The sequence below is a fragment of the Sorex araneus genome, chromosome 9 (genome assembly GCF_027595985.1).
Source record: "Sorex araneus isolate mSorAra2 chromosome 9, mSorAra2.pri, whole genome shotgun sequence".
NCBI classification, from domain to species: Eukaryota; Metazoa; Chordata; class Mammalia; order Eulipotyphla; family Soricidae; genus Sorex; species Sorex araneus.
In genome coordinates this window covers 25,850,119-25,874,406 of record NC_073310.1, presented here as the reverse complement: position 1 = coordinate 25,874,406, position 24,288 = coordinate 25,850,119, and the positions used below count along the sequence as shown (strand labels likewise).

At 38.0% G+C, this 24,288-nt stretch overlaps 1 protein-coding gene across 1 annotated transcript in view; it reads left to right on the top strand.

Annotated features, from left to right (window-relative positions):
• Positions 1–24,288, top strand: part of RYR2 (ryanodine receptor 2) — a 762,156-nt gene that overhangs the window by 390,303 nt on the left and 347,565 nt on the right. Inside the window, exon 16 of the mRNA XM_055147039.1 lies at positions 8,034–8,129. Coding sequence (XP_055003014.1) covers positions 8,034–8,129 — 96 coding nt within the window. The remainder of the gene's footprint in view (positions 1–8,033; positions 8,130–24,288) is intronic.

The following is a 24,288-nucleotide window of genomic DNA, read 5'->3' as shown; positions in this document are numbered from 1 at the left end:
AAGGCTCTTCCAGGATTGAGCCCTGAGTTCAAAGCCAGGAGTAAACCCTGAGCAACATCGGATGTGGCCCCCAAACTAAAAACAAACAAAAAGTAGCAACAAATTTGTCTCAGGGAAAGGTGTGCTTCCTTTTTTTGGCTACTATATTTTTTCCTTTTTTTTTTTTCCATGTATCTAGCCTTTTTAGTTCTGGTGTGGTTTCCCCAGAGGACATTCTTTATAATACAAAAGGTTTGTCAAGTTGAGGAGAACTTGAACTTGAAATCCAGTGGATTCAGATTTCAATAGAAACTTTTCACTCATCAGTGGCTAGTTGACTATCTGATATGGAAAACACCCGGATTTGGGGAATTAAGTATCATGGGAACAAGGACATAGTCCCTGCTTTTGTGGCACTGTGGTTGAGTGAAATATGGGTTAATTCACCAAGCTGTCTCTAATGTTGTGCAACTATTGATGTAAATACCTTGATTATACTGTTAAGCCATATTAGTAAGTACATTACTGATCAGTCTGACTACAAAAGTTAGAACTTCAGTGATAATACACTTATCACTTAATAAAGCAGTTCTGGAATTTGGTATGACTTGAAGTCTCGGGGCCAGAGTCATAATAGAGTGGGTAAGGTGTTTTTCTTTCCTGTAGCAGACTCGGTCGATCCCTGGTATCTAATACGGTTTCCAGAGCCCTGCCAAGAGTGATTCCTGAGTGCAGAGCCAGGAGTAACCCCTGAACATTGCCAGGTGTGGCCCCCCAACAAGCAAACCAACAGCACCCCCCCAAAAGCATGCAGTCTGTGCAGATTCTGTAAGGCAGAAGTTTTTACGTAAATCAACAAGTAAAACAAACCCTTAGAAAAAAAATTAATTCAGAAATATATATTAGAAAAGATTTTCAGCATGGCAATTAAAGAAATTAAATTCAAATGATAAATAAGAATATTTTACTTGTGGGGCTGGAGTGATAGCACAGCGGGTAGGGTGTTTGCCTTGCATGCGGCCGTCCCCAGTTCAATTCCCAGCATCCCATATGGTCCCTGAGCACCTCTAGGAGTAATTCCTGAGTGCAAAGCCAGGAGTAACCCCTGTGCAACACCGGGTGTGACGCAAAAAGCAAAAAAGTAAAAGAGTATTTTACTTGTTAGATTGCACAGATAAAGCATTTAATAATTGTATGTTTTTGATAGAGAATAAATTGATGATATTTCATAAACCAAAGTATATTTGTTTGATAGTTGACATAAAACTTTATAATCTTTCATTTTCAGAAATGTTACTTTAAAGAATATATTCTAGAGATACATTTGTAAGTGATTGCAAGCATGTTTACTGCAAAAATTGTTTATAAATAACACATAATTGAACACAGTTTTTATATAGACAGAATATTGGTTATAATTTAATAGTATACCTTCATAGTGTAATATTCTGTTACCATTGCAAATTGAAATAAAATGTCATTTGAAAAGTTGTTTATGAAACAAATAGGCAAGATTGCTATCTTTTTAGGATGGCAATCATAGATGTAGTAAAAAAGAAAAGATACTCTATGTAGAGCAAGATTCCAATGTGTAAATCTCAAAGTATGTAGGGAAAATGCATAATTATGTGTAAATTATAAATCTATGAAAGAATGCTTATAAAACTCTTAGGTGTCTGTGTGTTCTGTTGGATATTATTCCTAAACTGTTTAGCATATTCTATCAATTAAATAGTAGTTAAGATGAATTATCCTAATTGTAACACTTAAATTGATGAAAGGAAACTTATAATTATGCTGTTATTAATTACCATTAATTATATAACAAATTAATTCAATATAGAATGAAAATCAAATAGAAAGCAACATACGATTTGAATGTCAATAAATATATAGAGTTTTTCCTTATATACATGATAGTTTTAATGGTGGTTAGTTGAACTAGAATGAGAGAGCTATTACTTAATGTTCCTTTGACTACTCGATTTCTGTTTTTATTATAGACACTGATCTTATTACCAGTAAAAAATTAATCAAAAAATCGTATGTGGATTTAAGAACCAACTTCCCCCACTACACTTTTTTATGTTAGTGTAGTTATAAAATAGTTAGCCTCATATATTTAAGTACATGCTTCTGTGTGGTTGGGAAATTTTAAATTACTAAAATAATCGAGTGGTCTATAAAATGTTTGTATCCAAATGTCCTTTTTTTGTAGCTATAAAACAGCTTGGTTTAAAAATCAGCTCCAACTTGTGATGCTCCCCGTCCCGTCGTCACAAAGAGAGGCACTAGATATTTCTTGTGGTTACATATGAAATAAGTCTTTTTCTCATTCCCTCCCCTCCCACCTCATAAAGTTTATTTAGTAAAGAGCATAAAAGCAGGCAGTGAGGGTGATAATCTATAACAATTTTAAAATGTGACATGGATCCATTTAATATGTGTTTTAGGTGGATAATGACAACAAGTAGATTTATGAGTCTGCCATCCAGAACACCTAAGTACGCATATTCAGAGTTTGAAAGGGATTGCGGTGGCATGCTTTCATACATCTCTTCAGACATCCACACAATTAATCTGCAGGAGGCTTGCAAGCCAGGATGATTTTCTAAAGATGTCTGAGGAAATGGATCTCTAGAAAGCTCTCTCTATGAATACTCATTCTGTGAAGATTCAAAGTATGAAAGAAACAGGGTAGACGGCTACATGTTCAGTATGGCCACCTTTGAATCCTTAAAGACTCAGAGTGTAGCAACTACAAAATTTGCCCATGCAGAGCTTTTTTTCAGAGCTCTGAATGTTCAAATTATTTAATTGCCATACCCTTATGTAGGCTGATTTTTCTAAAAGTTATGACACATTGGTAGAGGCAATCAAGAAGTGAAAAGTATATTGATGTCATTATGCTCCATTCAGGTATTATTTAGGAATTGGTGTCAACAGATGTTTCCTAGCTTGTTCTCCAGGAAACCTGGCAAAGGCATTTTATAAACAAGATACAATTAAAAACAAATTGGCAGGGGGAGGGATAGTAGAATGAACAGGTAGGGTACCAGTAAGTACAGATCTTACTTGCGTGCAGCCCTCTTGAGTTTGTTCCTGGCATCCCATATGGTCTCCTGAGCACCATCAGGGTGCTTTCTGAGTGCAGAGCCAGGAATAACACCTGAGCACTACTGTTGTGGCTCCAAAAGAAAGCAAACAAACAAATAAAAACACCCAAATTGGCAATAATCTCATGCCTAAGAAATATTGATGATAGTCATTAATGCATTTTTAATTTAGTTAATTTTTTAATCAATTTTATGAGGTACCTACAGTTTTTGTTTTGTTTGTATACTACCAAAACCGACCCATCTTATGTTTTCCAGGTAAGGGATTCAAGAAGAGTTGGAATAGGGATGGAGAGATGGGAGTGGAGGTGCATGTGCACACACGTGTGTGTGTGTGTGTATGTGTGTGTGTGTGAGACAGAGAGAGAGAGAGAGAGAGAGAGAGAGAGAGAGAGAGAGAGAGAGAGAGAGAGAGTGTGTGCTTGTGCAGGTGTGCAGGTGTGTATGTGAGTGCTTGTTCATGCGTGTGCGTGTGAAAGAGAGAGAGTGCTTGTGTGTGTTGGGGGGCGTGTGCATGTGTGTCTGTATAAAATGCGGGGGCGGGGTGCACATAAGACCTTAGTACCTAACCATAAATTTTGGAACCCAAACTGCCTGGTTTGAGTTTTGGCTCTACTCTTGTCTGTGTGAGCAGGAACATGCTTTTGTCTTTCCTTAACTTTTCCTGTGAACAAAACTGCTTATTGACCTTCGGATCAGGACAGAGAGGAGAGAAGGCAACATAGTTCTTACTTGTTCATGTGGTTGTGTGTTCTCTACTGTGACCAGAAGATCAAAGCCACCATGATGGCACCCAGCGTTGGCTGAGCTCTAACTTCCACTGATGGGCTTGTTGGAAGTTCCTAGCCAACTGACTCTTCCTGTATCGTAAAAGCTGCAACTTTATTCCAGTCATCTGTCAATGGGCGTTTAGATTAATCCCATAGTGTTGCATATAACACTTATATGAACTTAGAACATAGGAATGCAGTTATCCTTTTGAATCTGTGTTTTCTTATTGTCTGGATAAATGTCTAGGGTGCTGTCGCAGGATTAAGGGGCATTTTCATTTTCAGTTTTTAAAGGGGTATTTATGTGATTTGTCGCAGAGGCTGTGCCAATTTACAATCTGACTAATAGTGTAGGAGAGCTCTTTTTCCTCCACATCCTTTCCAACATGTGTTTACAAACTTTGAGGAATGTTTTGACCATCTTGCCACTGGTTGTTGGGTAGCAGTACGTTCTGAGGCAGGCGAGAGGGTCACAGGCAGTGGTGCTCAGGGTTGACTTCTGAGTCTCACTTAAGCATCATTTATGGCCATACTCTTCATGGGAGATCCCTGGGATGCTGGGACTTGACCCAGGTCAGCCAATTGCAGGGCAAGTACCTTACCTACTCTATTATCTCTCCAGCCCCTGGTCTTCCTATATTTAATATTGTAGTTTTGTCTCCACATACTGGTAGAACTAAAAGTTACTTAACATTTAAGTGCTTGCTTGGATTTTCCTTTGCTTAAAAATGTTTTTCTTCTAATTAAAAATAAATAAATAAATAAATAAAATGCTATTGCAATGTATTGCCTTTAAATGTTATTTAGCATGCATCTGCTAATACATGTATATAGCATATATATATATGAGAGCATGCTTCTTGAAGTTATTTTTAAGTATCTTTGTGGCATAGCATTTAAGTCATTACTATAATGTAGATACCCACCTTTCCATGACAAGCAAAGCAGTATTCTATGCTAGAAAAGACAGAGCTGCTGGAATCTTGTAGTCTTGATTAAAATCTAATCTTCATGAGAATGCTATGACAATGGTAGCTGGGAATGATCACACTGGACAAGAGCTGAGGGTTAAAAGTAGGTAAGGGACATTCTAAATAATCTTTCAATATCAATATTGCAAACCACAGTGCCCAGAAGGAGAGAGTTAGAAGTAAAGCACCTGCCATAGAGGCAGGTGGGGTGGGGGTGGAGGGTGGTGGGAGGGAACCTGGGGACACTGGTGCTGGGAAATGTACACTAGTGGAGGGATGGGTGTTGGCATACTGTATGACTGAAATCCAATCATGAACAGCTTTGTAAAAAAATAATAATAAAATTTAATTTAATTTAAAAAATTTTAAAAAATAAAAATGTTTTTCTTCCTGAGTTTTAGTTTTATTAATTGCTTTCTATAGCACAGTGGGTACGGCGTTTGCCTTGCACGTGGCCAACCGGGTTCGATTCCTTTGCCCCTCTCGGAGAGCCTGGCAAGCTACCGAAAGTATCTCACCCACACAGCAGAACCTGGCAAGCTACCCGGGGTGTATTTGATATGCCAAAAACAGTAGCAACAAGTCTCACAATAGAGACGTTACTGGTGCCCACTCGAGCAAATAGAAGAACAGCAGGATGGCAGTGGTACAGTGATATGGTGATAAATTGCTTTCAGAAATTGTGATCTTTGTCTTTCATGGTTGCAGGAAATCTAATGACATTTTCTTTTTTGGATTACTATCTGATTTTCATAAATACTCTGTGTTTAGTAGTGTGAGTTTGCTCTTACTTTAGTCATTACTTTGAGAATCGCCTTATCTCTATCATTTGACCTCTAAAATGTCGAATATCTTTTATCTGAATAAAAAGAAGGAAATTAGAGTGATTTGCTTTTTAAACAAACTTAATGAGACTGCTTAAAGATTAAAAGCTTTCATTTTCTGTTTTCCCTCAATTTCTGTTGCTCTAAGCCAGGGTCACTTATTATGTTAAAATGAGAAGTCCCTGACTAACACCCAAGAATAGTGTAGATAAATACTAGTAGAATTACTCCACAGCTTGGAAGCTGGCCTCACATGCTAGGTGAAGAAGCAGCTCTGATAGAGAAGGGATCACCAAGCAAAGGGTGCTAGGTGGGCCCACTAGGGATGGGAGATACAGGCTGAAAATAGACTATAGATTGAACATGATGCCTACTTAATACCTCTGTAGCAAATCACAAGACCCAAAGAGAGAGAGAGAGAGAGAGAGAGAGAGAGAGAGAGAGCGCAAAAGGGAATGCCCTGCCACAGAGGTGGGGTGGGGTGAAGGGGACAGGGTGGGGGTGGTGGGAGGGATGCTGGGACCATTGGTGGTGTAAAACGGGCACTAGTGGAAGGATGGGTACTCGATCATTGTATGACTGAAACATAAGCATGAAAACTTGTAAGTCTGTAACTTTATCTCATGGTGATTCACTAATAAAAAAAATAAAAATTTTTAAAAAATTAAAAAAATGAGAAGTCCCACTGAGCATTTGGGCCCCTCATTTCTCTGATAAACCTAATCCTCAAGCACTTATGCCTGACAAGGTCCCTCGTTGCATGTCTCAGTTGCTGGCCTTACAGACGGGACTGCTGGTCCCTTACTTGAGTAAGGCATGTAAGTTAGTGAGTGCATCATGCTTTCCTGTGGGGAGGCCTCCCCAGCAGTACTTGGAGACTGGAAAGTCATCCTGCATGACACTCAAAACTGGTAGAGCAGGTGGTCAGTTTGGTGCTTAGTTTTGGGTTTTTTGTTTGTTTGTTTTTGGCGGGGGAGGGGGAGTTGTGGTGCAGGACACTCTCTACAGTGCTTTAGTCTGACTCTGCACTGTGATCACTCCTGTGGGCTCAGGGGAACAGGCAGGGTGCCGGGGAACAAACTCAGGTCTGCCATGTGTAAGGCAAGTGCCCTACCCATTCAGCTATCATTCAGGCCCTATCGTCAATTCTTGGTAAACAGATATATTGTTTCTGAACAATATTATGGCTATGGGGAGAGTTTATAAAATATTTAGAAGATTCTCTTGGAAGGATTTTGGAATAGTTAAATTTTTAGCCTGAGCACGGTTATTGGGTTGGAAGGGATCAATAAAAATCAGGTGGAGAGGGGGCCGGAGTGATAGCACAGCGGGTAGGGTGTTTGCCTTGCACGCGGCCGACCCGGGTTCGATCCCCGGCATCCCATATGGTTCCCCAAGTACTGCCAGGAGTAATTCCTGAGTGCAAAGCCAGGAGTAACCCCTGAGCATCACTGGGTGTGACCCAAAAAAAAAAATCAGGTGGAGGGGCTGGAGCAATAGCGCAGCAGGTAGGGCATTTGCCTGGCACGTGGCCAACCCAGGTTCAATTCCCAGCATCCCATATGGTCCCCTGAGCACTGCCAGGAGTAATTCCTGAGTGCAGAGCCAGGAGTAACCCCTGTGCATCGCCAGGTGTGACCCAAAAAGCAAAAAAAAAAAAAAAAAATCAGGTGGAAATTTTATTTAAGTTATTTCTTGACAGAAGAAGTAGAAAAATACTAGATTAAACAAAAGTAGAATAGGTAACTCTAGACATTCTTAGAGTCTCTGCTAACTAAGCATTATGTGTCCAAATGGGAAGAAGGGATAAAGGAGAAAGAACAAGATTTTCAAACGTTTTTTTGGCATTATTACTCCTTTTTCTAACCACGTAACATTTAATTTTCTCTCTGTGTGGCTATTATGGTTAGTAGTTATATCTCCTTAGTATTTTGTGCTACATTTTCAGGATAACTAATGTGCTCTTAACTTCTTTGTTATGTAGGTAAGAAAACTGAGCTCTAGGGAAATTAAATAATTTAGTCTCATGGCTAATTAAAAGCAATGAGTATTAAAGCCGAAGCAAGGGAACTCCCCAGACACTGTATTTTCCATTATCCTTCATTATTACCTCCCAATATGCAATGGTACTTTTTTGAAATATATCCTTCTAATTAGCAGTGTTTATTTCACTCCTCATTAATTAAGTTGATTTTAAGACCCATTTTGCATATGTATATATATATATATCTGTATGTTTATATTTGATTTAAATATCAGCTACAAAATGTGTTATTCATCCAGCTTTATAGGTCTTCTTTCAGCTTTGTTGAACTGGAAAACCACCTAATTATGAAATTTTTTCTTTTTCTTTTCCTTTTTTTTTTTTTGCAGCGGCTCTAATTAGAGGAAATCGTAAAAATTGTGCTCAATTTTCTGGCTCCCTTGACTGGTTGATTAGCCGATTGGAAAGACTGGAAGCTTCTTCGGGTATGTTTTCCAGTTATTTCTTTGTTATGACATGGTCTTTCTATCTTCTTTCTCTTGAAAATTCTTTAGGATACAATAGATACAGGTTTGGCATAAGTATGTTTTTTAAAGTAGATTAAATTTATGGCTGAAAAAGATGTTTTTAATTTTTTTTAACTTAAAAACAGTTGTGGTCACACCCAACAGTTCTCATGGCTTACTTCTGACTCTGTGCTCAAGGACCACTTCTGGTGGGCTTGGGGGGACCATATGGGGTGCCGGATCAGATTCAGGTTGGTTGCATGTAAGGCACACACCCTACCCACTGTACTATTCTCTCTCTGGCCTGACACTCATGTTTTTATTAGTTATTTCTCAAAAATATTTCTGTTACCTTTTTCTTTACATTTCCAAAAAAAAATTCAGCAACTTAAGTTTGATTCACCCAAAGTATCTAAGCCATGGCTGATGCAATAGCACAGTGGGTAGGGCATTTGCCTTGCACAAGGCCGACCTGGGTTCGATTCTCAGCATCCTATGTAGTCTCCTGACCACCACCAGGATTAATTTCTGAATGCATGAACCAGGAATAACCTCTGTGCATTGCTGAGTGTGACCCAAAAAGAAGAAAAAGAAGTATCTAAGCCAGCCCTTGCCCTCCATCCCACTCCCTCTCCAGCCCGTAAGTAAAATCAGGCTCAACACACTGAGGCAGAATTCCATTTATTTATTTATTTGTTTGTTTATTTATTTATGGTTTTGGGGCCGGACCTGGTGGGTGTTGCTTAGAGATTACTCCTGGTTCTGTGCTCAGGGATCACACCTAGCGGACTCCAGATGGATTAAAATCAAGTTAGCTGTGCAAGGCAAACTCCCTAGCCACTGGATTATTGTTTCTGCTTCCAGAATTCCTTTTATTTTATTTTTTTGAAATTAAATGTTTCTTATTTGCTGTATGAAGTGTTTGGTTAGAATTCTCATTTTTAACTTGTGTGCAAATGGCTATTTGGGCAGATTTGGGAGAAAATTAGTTTCTTTTTCTAATTACTACTTGGCACCCATTTTCAAAGGGATTTAGTGAATATGACTAATCATTCTACATAGTAATGAGATGTTTATAGAAAAAAATCAATCTGGTGCATCCATTTCAAATGAGTATGTTATTTTTCTTTTGGTGTTGTGGAAACATACAAGTAATTACCAGGCTTTCTAGAATTTTTTGCCCTTTGATAGTGCTAATACTTCTTTATGTTCTTTAATTTCCCTCTTAAATTTCTATACTAATTGGGATTTTAGAAAGTAGGACATGATTTCATTCATCTTTTTACTTTCTTGACTTACTACATTGTTTGAATGTGGTAGGTGCTTAATAATATTTGTTGAACGAATTCCCAAAGTCACTTAATAAAAATGCCTGTCAACTCAGAAAATAGTACCATAGCTTTTTAAAGAAAATATTCATTTAGAGACTGGATCATTGAATCATTACAATTAAACAAACAGAAAAAAAGAGGTAGATGTTGTTAGGGGCAATTTTAACTTTTAGAGGGAAATTTCAGCAATTTTATACTAAGAAAGAGATTTAAGTCATATAATTTCTATGGCATTGTTGAATGGCAAAAATAAGTAAGGAAGAGTGGTTGCTGAGACAATAATCTTAAAAAAGCTTCTTGTGTTATTATAAGAATTCTAAGATTGGGTTTTCAGGGTATTGCAACATAAATGCAATGACTGAATCAATACAGAATATATTAAAATTAAAAAAGAGAAGATTGAATAACTATTGAGAGAATGTGTTCAGTCAAATTAATGATCACAAGATGATGGCAGAGTTTACACAAATGGATAAGTGATTGTGTAAAAGTGACTGGATTGTTTTATCAGTTATTCTTTCTTTCATGTTGTATGTATATGTTAGTGTTAGACACTGATCCTTTTTCTGGCCGAGAGTAGTATCTAGAAAGAGATCAGTGCAACATTCAGGATCACTGTCACTGTATCACTATCATCCCGATGCTAGTCGATTTGCTTAAGCAGGCACCAGTAATGTCTCCACTGTGAGACTTGTTGTTACTATTTTTGTGATATCGAATACGCCACGGGTAGCTTGCCAGGCTCTGCCGTGCAGGCAGGATATTCTCGGTAGCTTACCGGACTCTCAGAGAGGGACAGAGTAATCGAACTTGAATTGGCCGCTTATAAGGCGAACGCCCTACCCACTGTGCTATCGCTCCAGTCCAACCTTCAGGATAGAGTGCTAATACTGGATGAATGAACTGCCTCATTTAAAATCATACACACACAAAAAAATTCTGGAAATAAGAAGAGGAAAAGAAGAAGTAAAGGAGAGAGGATGAACATACTTTCAACTCAGCCAAATGGAGTCCAGTGTTTATAAAGTCTTCATTTCCATCCGTATTCCATGACATAAAAACTTTTACTTTGATCTTTACCCCCATCTGTCAAATATAGACATTTCTTCATAAGTCAGAAGTCCCTGTGTTCAGTGAAAATATAATGGAAGTTAAGGGAAGAAAGGGCACTTTGAGAAAGCTTAGTGTTTTCAACGTTCTCTGGGCTCTTGCCCCATTTTGACTTTATTTCCTGCGAGTGGTTTTCCTATCTTATTGTTTATATAATCTCCATGACACCCCCCACCACCAATAAATATCTAGGACATTTAACTGATTTTCGGTTCTAGAATTATTTGTCAAGATGAAAACCCTTTTCCCTTTCTTTAGGTTTGAAATGTGTTCACTAAACATTGTATCCTTGTGGTTTTAAGTATCTGAAGCATTTATCACTAAACAATTTTCCCTGCTGTGGTGATAATTATACTTTTGATGAAATTCTTTATATCACGCTAGAAGTAGAATGCTTTATAAATCTCCCCAGAAGTAGAATGTTTCTAAGATGTTAAAGAAAGTAGCATAATGGTATGCATATATGTGTATTTGTATGCATTATGCCAGTGAGTATATAAATTCATTTCAATCATGCTTTATTGTTTACTGAATTCTTATATATGCATCATCTTATTTTCCATCTGAAATTGCAGAAACACATATGCTCTTCAGCCTGTTTTTCTCCCAGCTGCATTACTGGCTTTTTTTGTGTCTATATATGAGCAGAAGAACAGAACCAGGACAATTTGCAAGCTCCATATTTCCTTCAAAAAGTCAATGTCCAGAAATTAAAATTACTCATGAAAACTTCAGTACAACACTTATGAAAAATTAGAAAGGTTCAGAAAATGGATGTGTGAATGAGGGGTCTACTAGAAGAAGGTCTTCAGAAAAGGAATGAAGAGCAACTTTCTTTGTGATGGTAGCAAACATGAGATAAAAGACATAAATGCTGGAGTGGGTGTATTACAAGGCTAGTTACTACGCTGAACTAACTGGTGCTTTTCACAGGGGAATTTCAGAGTCTCTAGAACTTATGACAAGAGTTATCCTCTTGAAGAGGCAAGGAAGATGAAATGTCTGTAACTAACTTTGCTCTGTTATTGGGGCATTAATTCTGGAAATTCTTCAGCATCTGTTATGGTTGGAGAAAATCTGTAACCTAAGAAGTGCAGGAGCTGCCATTCAAAGTAAGGCAGTATCATGGAGAGGATAGGGAGAGGGTTTGAATAGGAATTTGTCAGTGTCTACTACCAGCCAGATACTGTTTATCTTACTTACTGATAGTGTTCATAAAAGGCAACGACCAGATTTTATTTTCTTGCATGATCTATATTGTCTAGAATTGACCAGTATTATTCATTCATAAGGCTTCATTAACACATCTGATTAATTTATAAGAACCGCCAGTGTGAATTTTATGGAAGGACTAGGGAAAGAGAAATTAAATACTGTTCCAAACTTTGTATGTTACATGTCTCCGGTTGGCATTTAATTAAAAAGATAAAGTATTTCTGTGTGCAAGTAAAGTTGATGGAGTTGATGGACTTTTGAATCCTGGGGTTTTCTTCCTTTCCAACACCCGGCAATCTATTTGGGCATTTGTGGAGTTAACTAAAAACGGTTAACAAAAAACAGCATTCCTTTTCTGAGTCTCATTTTTTTTGTTGTTTTAATACTCCATTCCTCAGAAGTTTTGCAATGATAAAATGCATCTTCATTGGGATTCCTGTCAATTTTCCCTTGCTCTTAGTAAGTAATGGCTAGTACATGAAGTGCCTTTGGCTAGTTCATGAATAAGAGTTTTTGGCGTTGAATTTCCAAAACTTCATAATCACATATAGAGCAAATTTTCTTACCTAGAAATATGGTCATTTATCAATTCTAAATATGTCAAAACTCTCTTTATTCAAGACCACATGCTTATGAATAACCCATAAAACAATCTATTTTGGAATCCTAGATACCTATACCTTAGGTATCAGCAATTGCCAGTGAACTTGCAGGTTGCTGCATAAGATCCACTGTTAGCAATGGAAAAATAATAGCTATTTCTGAGTGACACTTATAATTTAAACAACATTAATGATGAAAGAAACCATTTTCATAAGAAAACCTTGAAGAAAAATACCTTTGTTTTTTATTTGATTCTATAATTTTTCTGAAAGTCAGGAGATTATGTACCTGAACCTCATGAGAAACATACATCAGCATCATAATGACAGTTAGAGACATTTAAAAGAAAATCTATGATAACTAGGTGTCACCTATGTATGATAAGTCAGTAATATCTGATTGAACCTATAATCGACTTTGTAATCAGCATCTGTGTCCAAAACTTTAACTACAGCACATTGAATCGATTGGCTTTTTAATGATGTTCTTATATCATCAAGATAGGTGAATTAGGCTTAATTTAGGCTTAAATCTAATGGATCATTTAGGAATACAGATACACTTTGAATACATTTGACAAAAATGTCATTCTACAGACCAGAGTGCATAGTATAGTAGGTAGGGTGTTTCCCTTGTACATAACTGACCTAGATGCAATCCCTGGTACCCTTGGTGGTCTCCCAGCCTTCCAGGAATGATCCCTGAGCACAGAGTCAGGAGAAAACCCTGAGAATAGCTGAATGTGACCCAAAATCTAAATAAGATGTTGCTGTAAATATTTGAAATAATGTCCTGATCGCAAATTCACAGATTTAATAGTTAGCTAAGAACCCTGTGAAAAGTTGGCAATTTTTGAATCATTCTCAAAAAAATTATCATACAGCCATACTTCTTTATTTTTCATCAATCTGTTTTTATACCTGAAGAGTGAAAGAACATGGAATGTAGGATATAGTTTTGGAGAGTTTCTTGTATTATGATATGTTTTACCATCAATGTGAAAATTAAAAAAAAATTCAAAATTAAAGTGCAAAAGAAACAGAACATATTCTGAATGAAAAAAGAAGCAGGTGCAAAGTTATTCGGTTATCAAGAAAACTATTTTCTTTCCAGAACACTTTTCTAAAGTCCAGTGTGTGAGATAAATGGTAAACTATGTTAGGAAATGTCTCCATAAAATGACATCTTTAGCACTTTCATATTTGAGGAACAAAGCATCTAGTGTTTTTTTGACAGAGAGCTCAGTAACTTTACAATCTTTTCCACAGTTATTCACTTAATGGTATCGCTTATTTCTAGCAATAATCATGAAAGCTTGAAGGAAACCAGAAGCTAACTGGGCTAAGAACCATACGTGGCCTTCTTAGACAAAAGGCCTGATCCAGCTTCCCATCTCCTTCCTGAGTGGCAGCTCTCTAGATTAGATTGTGTAATGAATTTGCAAAGCCTCTTGTACCTTTCATGTGCTTTTTCTCTAATTGTAATTCAAACTCACTCATACCTATTTCAATCTGCTAGCCCTGCTTGCTTTGCGTTCTTTGTCTATTAGACCATAGTCTATTTGACTAGGAATCATGATATGGTGATTCTTCTAAGGTTGATGTGCTATAGTATATTGTCCTAATGGTATCTCAGCTAGGTCCTATGGGGGAAGGACCAAATCAGACCTCAGGGTGCATTTCCTGTGTCTTTTCCATCTGTCTAGAAAGTAGAAGGCAGTGATTCCTTGGCCCAAGAGCCATCATTATGACTATGTTCATCACAATCATTATTCTGCCAATAGAGCCAGAATGTAGACTATGATTCTCAGTATTCTGGAAGAGTTTGATTTGACATAGGTGGCTTTCCTCACTCTAAAGACCTAGTAACCTAAAGAGTTGCATGGAAGCATTGGGAAGATTAGATGCACAGGGAGAGTTGGGTGGCTGGCCCTTATGTGTCACTCCCCTGCCCTGGGACAGCTCTTGGACTCTCCTACTTTACTTGATCCTGGTCCAGGTGGTCTGGCTCCAGCTGCTATTTGTGTAGCAAGAGGCTGGCATGTGAAAATACTTTGATGGGTGTCTTCTCTGACTGAGCTTGCTCAGGATGTTCAGCTTATGAAATATTTTAGCATCACCTTTAGTGAAATTACAGTCTTTACCTTTGTTTAGGTTTATAGCTGGGCTCACTAGCGTGAATTCACACATGCTTATTTGTAGTTTTTCCCAATCTTCTTTAGCCAACTTTCATCTGCTTTAATTAAGTTATTTTACTTTTTGGACTTTTATAGTATGGCCTATTTCCATAGACAAAGAAAAAGGAAGTCATCACCACTTAGTAGAATTTTTCCATCGTTAGCAACAAGTCAGGTCACAGATTTGTCTAAGAATCTTATCTCAGGTTCATATGATGTAGCCAGTGCAACAGTGATAGGTATTAGCTCAGCAGTCTTGGTACCCACTGAGATGTGACTATTCTGGAGAAAGCTAGTACATGTTAAATCTATATAAATGTCAATACTAAAGCAGAGGCATTATGTCTCACCTGAGGATAGCAGGGCCTTTCCCGTGTTCCTACTCTTTTCAAAGGGTTTTCTACCATTTTATTATCCAAACAGGGTTCAGTGTTGCCAGGATAGCCTCATCCAAAATGTCACCTCATTTTTCAGTCATTCTTCTGTTGCATCTAATGATACTTTAAGGAGAAGCTAAACTACTGGTTCTGAATATAACTGGCTAAATTCCTGTCCCAATTTTAGCCTTTAAAACTTTTTAAGGACCTTACCTTTTATGTGCTTAGATTTCTCACCTGAAAAATGAGAGTTATGATAGTACCCACCTGGGAGGGATATTAATATACACTATAGATGTGATTATTTGGTGAATGAAAATATCACAAAAGGTGATATTTTTGGGTTTCAGCCTCACAACCAGAAAACATTTTGTTTTTAAGGACCTTCTTCCTCTTAGTTTTCCTCTTAGTAATTGTTGATAACTACAAAAATATTTTGATTCTATTTTTTTAAATGGTATTTGCAGTATATCAATACACTTAACGTGTATTCTGTCATCTCAAATCAGAACAAGAAAATGACAACATATTAAATGGAAAGCGGGCTTTTAATGCAAGGGTAAGGGTGGAAAGTGGAGGATAATTAGATATTGGAATGTCAAATATGCATATGTGTGAAGGTGCAGATTTCTCTCATACACAGTATGGAGTTCTTCAACTGAGAACTTAATGTAAAACCTTAAGTGCAGTGGCCAGAGAGATAGTACAGCTGATAAGGTGCTTGCCTTGTACATGGCTGACCTGGCCATCCCATATGGTCCTCTCAGCCTGCCAGAAATGATCTCTGAGTGCAGAGTCAGGAGTCAGCCTTCAGCACAGCGTGGAGTGTCCCCAAAAACATACCAAACCATCCAAACAAAAAATACATGAAACAGAATGGTATCTTGTAAATATTTTACAAGATTCTCTGTTATAAATGATAGGTTTGATCGTATGCTAGATTCTTTATATCAATGGAGATCTAAGCCTGGAAGAGAGATGCAGAAATTCTAGCCTGTCTGTGGTGTTGGGCCAAGGCCAGAAGTTGCCTGTGTGTCCTTTCTCTCTGAAGTGACTAGAAGATATTGTGGTTGTGAGGCTGCTTGCAGCTGCCACCCCATCCTCACTTAGACCGTAAAGATGTCAAACCAATGATCAGTAAAGGTTCTGAAAGCAAGTCAAGAAAACAGGCAAGATGAGGCAAAACAGTTTAGAGAGATAAGGTTTTTCCATGGTTAAGGGCCTAGAGAAATAACACAGCAGGTAGAGTGCTTGCCCTGCACATGGTTGGCCCAGGTTTGGTCTCGGGAACACTGCCAAGAGAGATTCCTGAGAACACATCCAGGAGAAAGACTAGAGCACCCGTGGTGTTCTAGCCCCCCAATACAAACAATCAAAAGTGTAGCTGTCCCTGCTGTTCACCAGCTCTCCTGCAATGACCCAAAGGTCCTCTTGGTTTGGGGTTGACTCACTGTCCCCCGGCTGGCCGATGGCAATGGACAAACAAAGGAACGGGGGGCCACTGGGCCAGTTGGTAATCAGTGGCCATTTGTTTGAGTCTCACAGAATTAGTTATAGAGAAATCATGAAGGGTTGGGGGTAGCAATTCCACATAGGTGTGATTGAACATTATCGTTCTTCTAGGGTATTTTGCTCAATGGCAGAACCTCATTTAGGGGGCTCAGCACTCTAGATTCCTGCTAGGAGATCTACCTAAGTATGGAATTCCATCTAAGGGTTTATTGCTTTCTCCTTTCTTTAACTAGAAAGCCATTTAAACAGTAATCTTAAATTTATTGCCTACTAATATTACAGCAGGTAAGGCATTTGCCTTGCACGCAGCAGATCCGGGTTCAATTTCTCTGTCCTTCTCGGAGAGTCTGGCAAGCTACCAAGAGTATCCCGCCTGCACAGCAGAGCCTGGAAAGCTACCTGTAACATATTCGATATGCCAAAAACAGTAACAACAAATCTCACAATGGAGATTGTAAAAAACTAAAGCTTGCCGAGGGGCGAGTCTCACCGCCCGCGTTCGGTGCCCTGTAACCGCAATGTGTGGACTGGATCTGGACGGCCGGTGGTCAAGGAAAGGCGAAGGAAGAACGAGGACCAAGCTGGTTGCTGATTAGTTATCGTTTATTCAATCTTCCACCTTTCTCATCTCCCGCACTCCCAGCTCCGTCCTCTCTCTGGATCAACTGCCGCCTCTTTCTCTCCTCTCTCTCCTACTTGTCTCTCCCACCTTGCCCTCTCTAGGCTACACCCAGCCAAGGTAGCAAAATCAACATAAGAAAGCCCTTCCTGAGGGCTGGTAGGCAAAATACCTTTTAAGTGTTTTTTCTGCTCTCCCCATTCCAAACACTCACTAACATCTTAATACTAGTTATTTTTGCATGGACATAGCAAGAGATACATTGAGGTTTGCAAGGCAGCTCTCCTGGCAACATCTTGCCACAGGCTCAGACCACAGCACTCAGGCCAGATGAATCATTCCTCACCCTAGCAGGGTCCGAATCTAGTATCACTGTTTGGATCATGACAGCATTTGTCCATGATCAAGCTCTTAACTTATAGTTAAGCATTAGGCACTTTGGCCAGGCCCATCTCGATGCCAGGGTAGCACACAACTCACCGCTTGCCCTGGGTCCTTCTTGTCCCACGTCGTTGGGACCGTGCTTTGGGGGGTGCTAGGAAATAAGGGCAGCTGAGGCTTAGGTCAAGAGAACAGATGCCCTGGAGGAAAATATCATGTAGAGTCAAATGACTCCCAGGTTACAAAAGCATAACATTTGTTAAGTCTTCCTGTGTCCATACAAAAAGGACTTGCTATGAATAAACTATGCAAAGGACTCAAGGAGAAGAGAAAAACATTATTTACAAGTCAAGGGACCACTAAGAAAGAAGCTACAAACAAAGAGGAATAGGAGCACTGTAATGGGACTCACCCAATAAACCTAAACTACCTGAGGCTATGTTATCCTACAGGAGATGTTACTGGTGCCCACTCGAGCAAATTGATGAACAATGGGATGACAGTGCTACAGTGCTATAGCCATTTTTTTTTATGGACACAATAAGAGATGTTTAGTTTAAAGGATGACTCTTCCTGGGGACATCTCACTATATATGCCAGACTACAGTCCTCAGGCCAGGTTAGTCTTTCCTAACCCCGACAGGGTCCTCCTTCAGTTAATTTTTGGATCATGACAGAGTTTGTTCCATGACTGTACTCTTGACTTATACTTCTTATGATGTTTAGCTTGTCCTTTTCTAATGCCAGTGGTAGCTTACAGCTTGCCCTGGGTCTACTCAAGTCCCTTACCAAGATCTTTCTTTGGAGGGTGTTAGGACGTAAGGGCAGCTGAGGCCTAGGTCACATAAATATGAGGGATGCTCAGGAATAAATATTATTCAAAGTCAATTAAATCCCATGTTACAAAAGCATAGCATTAAATGTCTTCCTGTGTCTACATAAAAAAGACATTGCACTACAACAAACTAAGCAAATGGCATAAAGGAAACAGAAAAGAAATATTCCACTTATATATACAAATCCAGAGCCCTCAGAATAATTTGATTGTACAGATCAGAGGGTCTGATTTGAGGGTGAAGTGATTAACAGATACGGGAAGGAGAGCATAATGGAGAGGTTAAAGATAAACACAGAGGACTGGGAGTGCCTTATGATATTGGGTGTGTCTCATGAGCACTGTGGTGGGATTTACTCAATTAACTTATTGCTCCCTCAGAAAAAAATGATAAACCAATTTAATAATATAAAAGTATTTCTTTATGTTAACCAACACAGTGAAGGTCCCACAGAGGAATTTCATATGGAAAGCATCAGTATATCACTGTATCACTGTCATCCCATTGCTCATCGATTTGCTTGAGCGGGCACCAGTAATGTCTCCATTGGGAAACTTGTTTTTGGCATATCGAATACGCCATGGGTAGCTTGCCAGGCTCTGCCGTGCGGGCGAGATACTCTCTGTAGCTTGCTGGGCTCTCCTAGAGGGGCGGAGGAACCAAACCTGGGTCGTCCGAGTGCAAGGCAAACGCCCTACAAGCCAATCTATAGGCCATCTGGGCTGAATAATTCAATAGTTGAGCTTGCTGATGTGGTTCTGCTTGACCCAGTGGTGCTGGAAGCCACTGTGGCCATCTCTGGCAGTACTTGGGGGTGTTTTTGGCTACCCTAGTGGTGGTCATAGGGCCATATAGTGCTGGAACTTGACTCATGCAAGTTCTTATAGCAGCTCTTAATCCTTATAGCAGCTCTATGAGATCGGTATTATTAGCATTTCCATTTTGCAGATGGGGACTTGGGACCCAGGGTAACTTTTCTAAAGTCTCACAGTGGGTAAACACTGAGGTTGAGCTTTGGCAGAATGACACTCAACTCTATGCTGCTTCTCTTCATAACATGTCTCTAAGATGGGAGCAAAGCCAGGGGTTGAGTATTTGCTACTATTGTGTCACTCATGACTGAAGAGAATAATAACACTCTCATGTGAGTAGACACGTTCAATAAACATGAGTTCATTGCTTTTCAGAGTTGGAAGTGACTTAAAAGCTATTCTGATCCAGCCAGACTTTCTTGGACTTTACTGTGTTGTGTTCCCCTTTCTCATTTGCTCTTCAATCAAGTTACCTGGAGCAGATTTGGAAGTGCATGATCTGAAAGGTCATATTTTATCTCATGACTAATTATTTGAATGTCATCCAACCAGTGCTTCCTGACACTGAGGGTTAAAGTGAGTTCCTTGTATATCTAAAAAGAAAACTTTTGAAGGAGGAAGATAGGAGTACTTCCCAAATAATGCTCTGGTATGAGTCCTGATAATGTACTACCAACTGGGATGGATAATTCAATAGTTGAGCTTGCTGATCTGGTTCTGCTCGGCCCAGTGGTACTGGAAGCCACTGCAGCCATCACTGGCAGTACTTGGGGCTGTTTATGGCTATTCCTACCTAGTGGTGTTCAGAGGACCATATAGTGCTGGAACTTGACTCATGCAAGCCATGTACTCCAACCCTTTGGGCTATTTCCTTGATCTTCAAATGCATCTACTTTTAATTATATTGTGTTGTTGTTGTTTTTGGGTTTGAGGTCACATATAGCTGTGCTCAGGGCTTATTCCTGGCTCTGTGCTCAGAGATCACTCCTGGGGACCATATATGATGCTGTGGGTTGAACCTGGCATTTACCGAGGATAGAACCTTCATTAGAGAGGGAGCACAAGCTAAACTCAAACAAGCTGTAGCCATATGCAAGTCAAGCATCTTACCCACCATCTTCTTCTGGCCCCAAATGTCTTTTGATATCCTACTGGACCATATACATCTTGCCCACAATACCGTATATGAAATCTGGTTACCCTTAAACAATAAATATCTCATATAACTTTTTTTTCTTCCTCTTATTCTACCATCACCACATATCAAAATCAGATTGTTTTGTTTACCTTTGTTTTTGTGTAATTGTTGCCATGAAAGTCCTTAGCTTATCCTCACACTGCAAGAGAATTTTCAGAATCATCACAAATTTCAAGCAGATACTATGACCTGAACTATTATTTCTGACCCAACTAATGGCATCCAAGAAATACTTGCTGTCTTGAAGTATCTGTATGAAGAATTAGTGATCTGTATTTTGAACTTGAACACTTGGCAATCTGACTCTCAATGTTGTGCTTCTTCTCTTCATTGACATATGTATGCCCAGATGATGAAACAAGAAAAGGCTTGAATATGTGCTGCTATTTTGTAGTTTAGGAGGAAGACCTCTTCATCTCTGAAGTTATATTTTTAGGTAGCTCTTCTTTTGTCAAGCAATAAAGGGTAAACTTTTAGATCATTAACTTCTAAACCTTTATGTAACACAATTCAAGAACATATGGGAACTGTTAAAGTCTTAAAGATTTTCAAATATATATATATATATCTATATATATATGTATCTTTGAAAAATTTACCTAAAAGTGTTAGAGCAATAAATTGCATCTTTCTGCATTTGTAGTTACAAATGTTCTACAGAGAGACAGATAGTTTTTGTTTTTTCAAATATTTTAGTCAGTGTGTGATATAGTTAGATTTTTAAGTATCTGAATTACTGCATTATGTAGCTAATATCTAAAATGCATTTGGGGCCTTGTGCTGAAAATGTCACATATATTAGTTCTCTCTATTCCCTGATAAATCTGTGAGTTCAGTTTCATTATAATTTCCATTTTACAAGTGTGACTCCAGCTAAAAGGCTAATAGTGAACATTTTTAAAATCCAATGAAAGTAATGGAGCTGGAATCGAACTTTATGATTTTACATATTTTGTGCATTTTACGATTTATTGTCTGCAACCCAGACAGTACAAATACAAATTATGTAAATGTTTGTTTAGCATAAAACATCTAACATCATTATCTGTGGTACCATGAATAGTCTGTAGTTGACATTTTCCTCTTTTCTTCAACTGTCCCTTAAGTTCTATAGTTAATGTATCACTTATAAGTCATTGCTCCCTAAACTGAAGGCAGCAGCCCATCAGGGTCCTAATTAAGTCTGAATGGTACATTATAATTACATTGCTCATTTTATGTGTTTTGTTTCAGCTAATTTATACCAGGAAATTTTGAGTCATATTCAGCTGACAATATATTCTAGATTCATTGTTTTATGTTTTTCTTGCTAATGCATTCATAATATTTCACTTAAAAAACTATTATATTTTATTGACAGTGTGATCTATTTTAGTTCATTAATTTTCATTTTTCTTAATTTTCCTAATTTTGTCAAACTGAGTTACATTTGAATTTGCTTGTTACTTTTTTCTCCTTTCCAAATTTATGTCAGGATTTAATGAGATTATTATCTTCACTCCCATTAAAACCATTATATAAAAATGCTGAAGCTAAGTAATTATGTTTTTTATTTTTTTTGAGAGTACATCTCTTGTGAATAATAGTTTTGAATCTTTTTATTTTAATACTTATATAAACTTAATCTAGTTTTTTTCACCATTTATGTGAGATATAGATACTTTATTTAAGGTTATATTTATTCCAAAAGTGATCCTCAAGTATGGAAAGAAAATAAAATGTACATCCACTGTATCACTGTCATCCCGTTGTTCATTGATTTGCTCAAGCGGGCACCAGTAATGTCTCCATTGTGAGATTTGTTACTGTTTTTGGTATATCGAATATGTCATGGGTAGCTTGCCAGGCTCTGCTGTGTTACTTTAAAAAATTGAAAAATAAATTATTCTTTAATATTAATTTTATTATATTAATTTTAATCAATACATTAATTTTATTCTGAACATATATATGCATATACATATTTTTAATTCAAATTCATATCTGCACAAAAGATATTTCATTTTCACCTAGGGCTTCAATCTTTGATGTAAAATTATCGTCAGCATCTTCTCAGACATATGTTGTTATTCTATATCTGAATTCATTATTTAGATTCTCTATAGAGGTGGGTTCAACCCTCATTGTCTAAGGAGGGCAAACCAAACTCTAAAGGAGCTTAAGCATTTCTGTTCCACATTGGTGGAAGGAGGACAGTTTGCTTGCAGTACATAGTTTATCACTCACACCCAGTTCAGTTTAGTTTGTTTCTTTCCTCCCAAGCAGTGCTCAAGGGGCTTGAGGACACTCAGAAATAATTGCCTAATCTATTGCTAGTTCAATGCTTTGGACCTGTGAAGCAGTGCTGTTTGGGCTCAGCAATGCTCAGGGACCAGCTCTATCCTTGACAGTGCTCACTGGGCTCCATGTATACTCTAGTCTTTTGAACTATATTCATGATTCTTGGTTGTTTAGTAAATCAATGAAACATTCGTACATTCCTTTGGGACTGAAGCAGTGGCACAGTGATTAGGGCATTTAACTTGCATTCATCTGACCCTGTTTCAATCTCTGGCATTCTATATGGTCTCCTGAGAATAACCAGGAGTGATCCCTGAGTACAGACCAAGCTGGGTATGGCCCCCAAACCACAGTAATTAATTGATTAATATAACTCAACACAGTTATGTGTCTTTATGGAATCCTCTCAAATATATGGTCTCAACACAAGACAGTGCATTTTCAAGTAGTTCTAGGAACTTTTGACATATGATTTAAAATAAAAACTTTCTAAATTCCTCATATTGTCAATATGGAGCTTGCTGGATTTGTCTTCATCACCGTTGGTTGTTTTATTTGCATATTTTCTTTTCTTTTAGTGCTATTGCATTGAAAATGGATGAAAATGCTGTTACTATGAAAATGACAATTTGGAGTACTTGAAACCTTATTTTAGATTTAGTAGATGGTGTACCTATTGGTTATTCATTCTATATATCATTGACATATAATTCTGTTGTCTCAAGAATGAATTTTTCTATATTTTCTCCAGTTTATTTTACCATTAATTCCCCCCCACACTAATTAAAGAAAAGTGTGGGTGTGGTCACACCCACCAGAGCTCAAGTGCTATTCTTTGTTCTGTGCTCAGAGTGACCCCTGAGTGGTGGTGCTCTGGGGTCCATATGAAGCACTAAGGGCTTGAACCAGATCTGGCAGGGTGCAAAGCAAGAAGCTTAACCCCTGTACTATCTCACTACTCCTTACTTCTCATTTTGTCTTTCTCTAGCTGTGAAAATTCTACTGCATTTACTGTCTTAGATAATTTTATTTTAATAACTGGACTTGATAACATTTATTCAAGCCAAACAATTAATGTTTTCACTCTAGAGTTTTGCATTCAGCTTTCTCTTCATTTTGCTAATTTTAATTTCAGACTTTTAAAAAAAACATGTATTTGTAATATATTCCTGCTGACCCATTTTATTTCCTGTCATCTGCCTTTTTATTATTTTGGAAAATCGCAAAATGTTAATGGATGATCATGTAGTGCTGCTTTGCACATATTTCTCTTCACAATAACCTTTTTGAATCAATATCATTATTACCTTCATTTTAGAAATGGTGATGCTAGAGAATAGAGAGGTTAAATAACTTGCCTAAAATATGCTAGGGCTCACATTTGAGCACCATAGGTTTAGTACAGCCTCAGAACTACAAAGTTGTGCAACATACTAATAATAGTACCTAATACTGTATTTCTTCACTAGGAATCATAAATATCAAGTGTAACCAGTTCTTTTCATAGAATGACTGTCTCCCTCATTACTATATCTAGTACAGCTAGCATTATCCGAACTTTCTTATTCCATGCATTCCCATGTTCCTCTGCACTCATTTCCTAGTCTACTTCCTTCAGTCTTTAGATTTACTTAGGACAGAAATATAAATTTCTTCAGAGTCAGTGATCCTTGGAGATATTAACAATA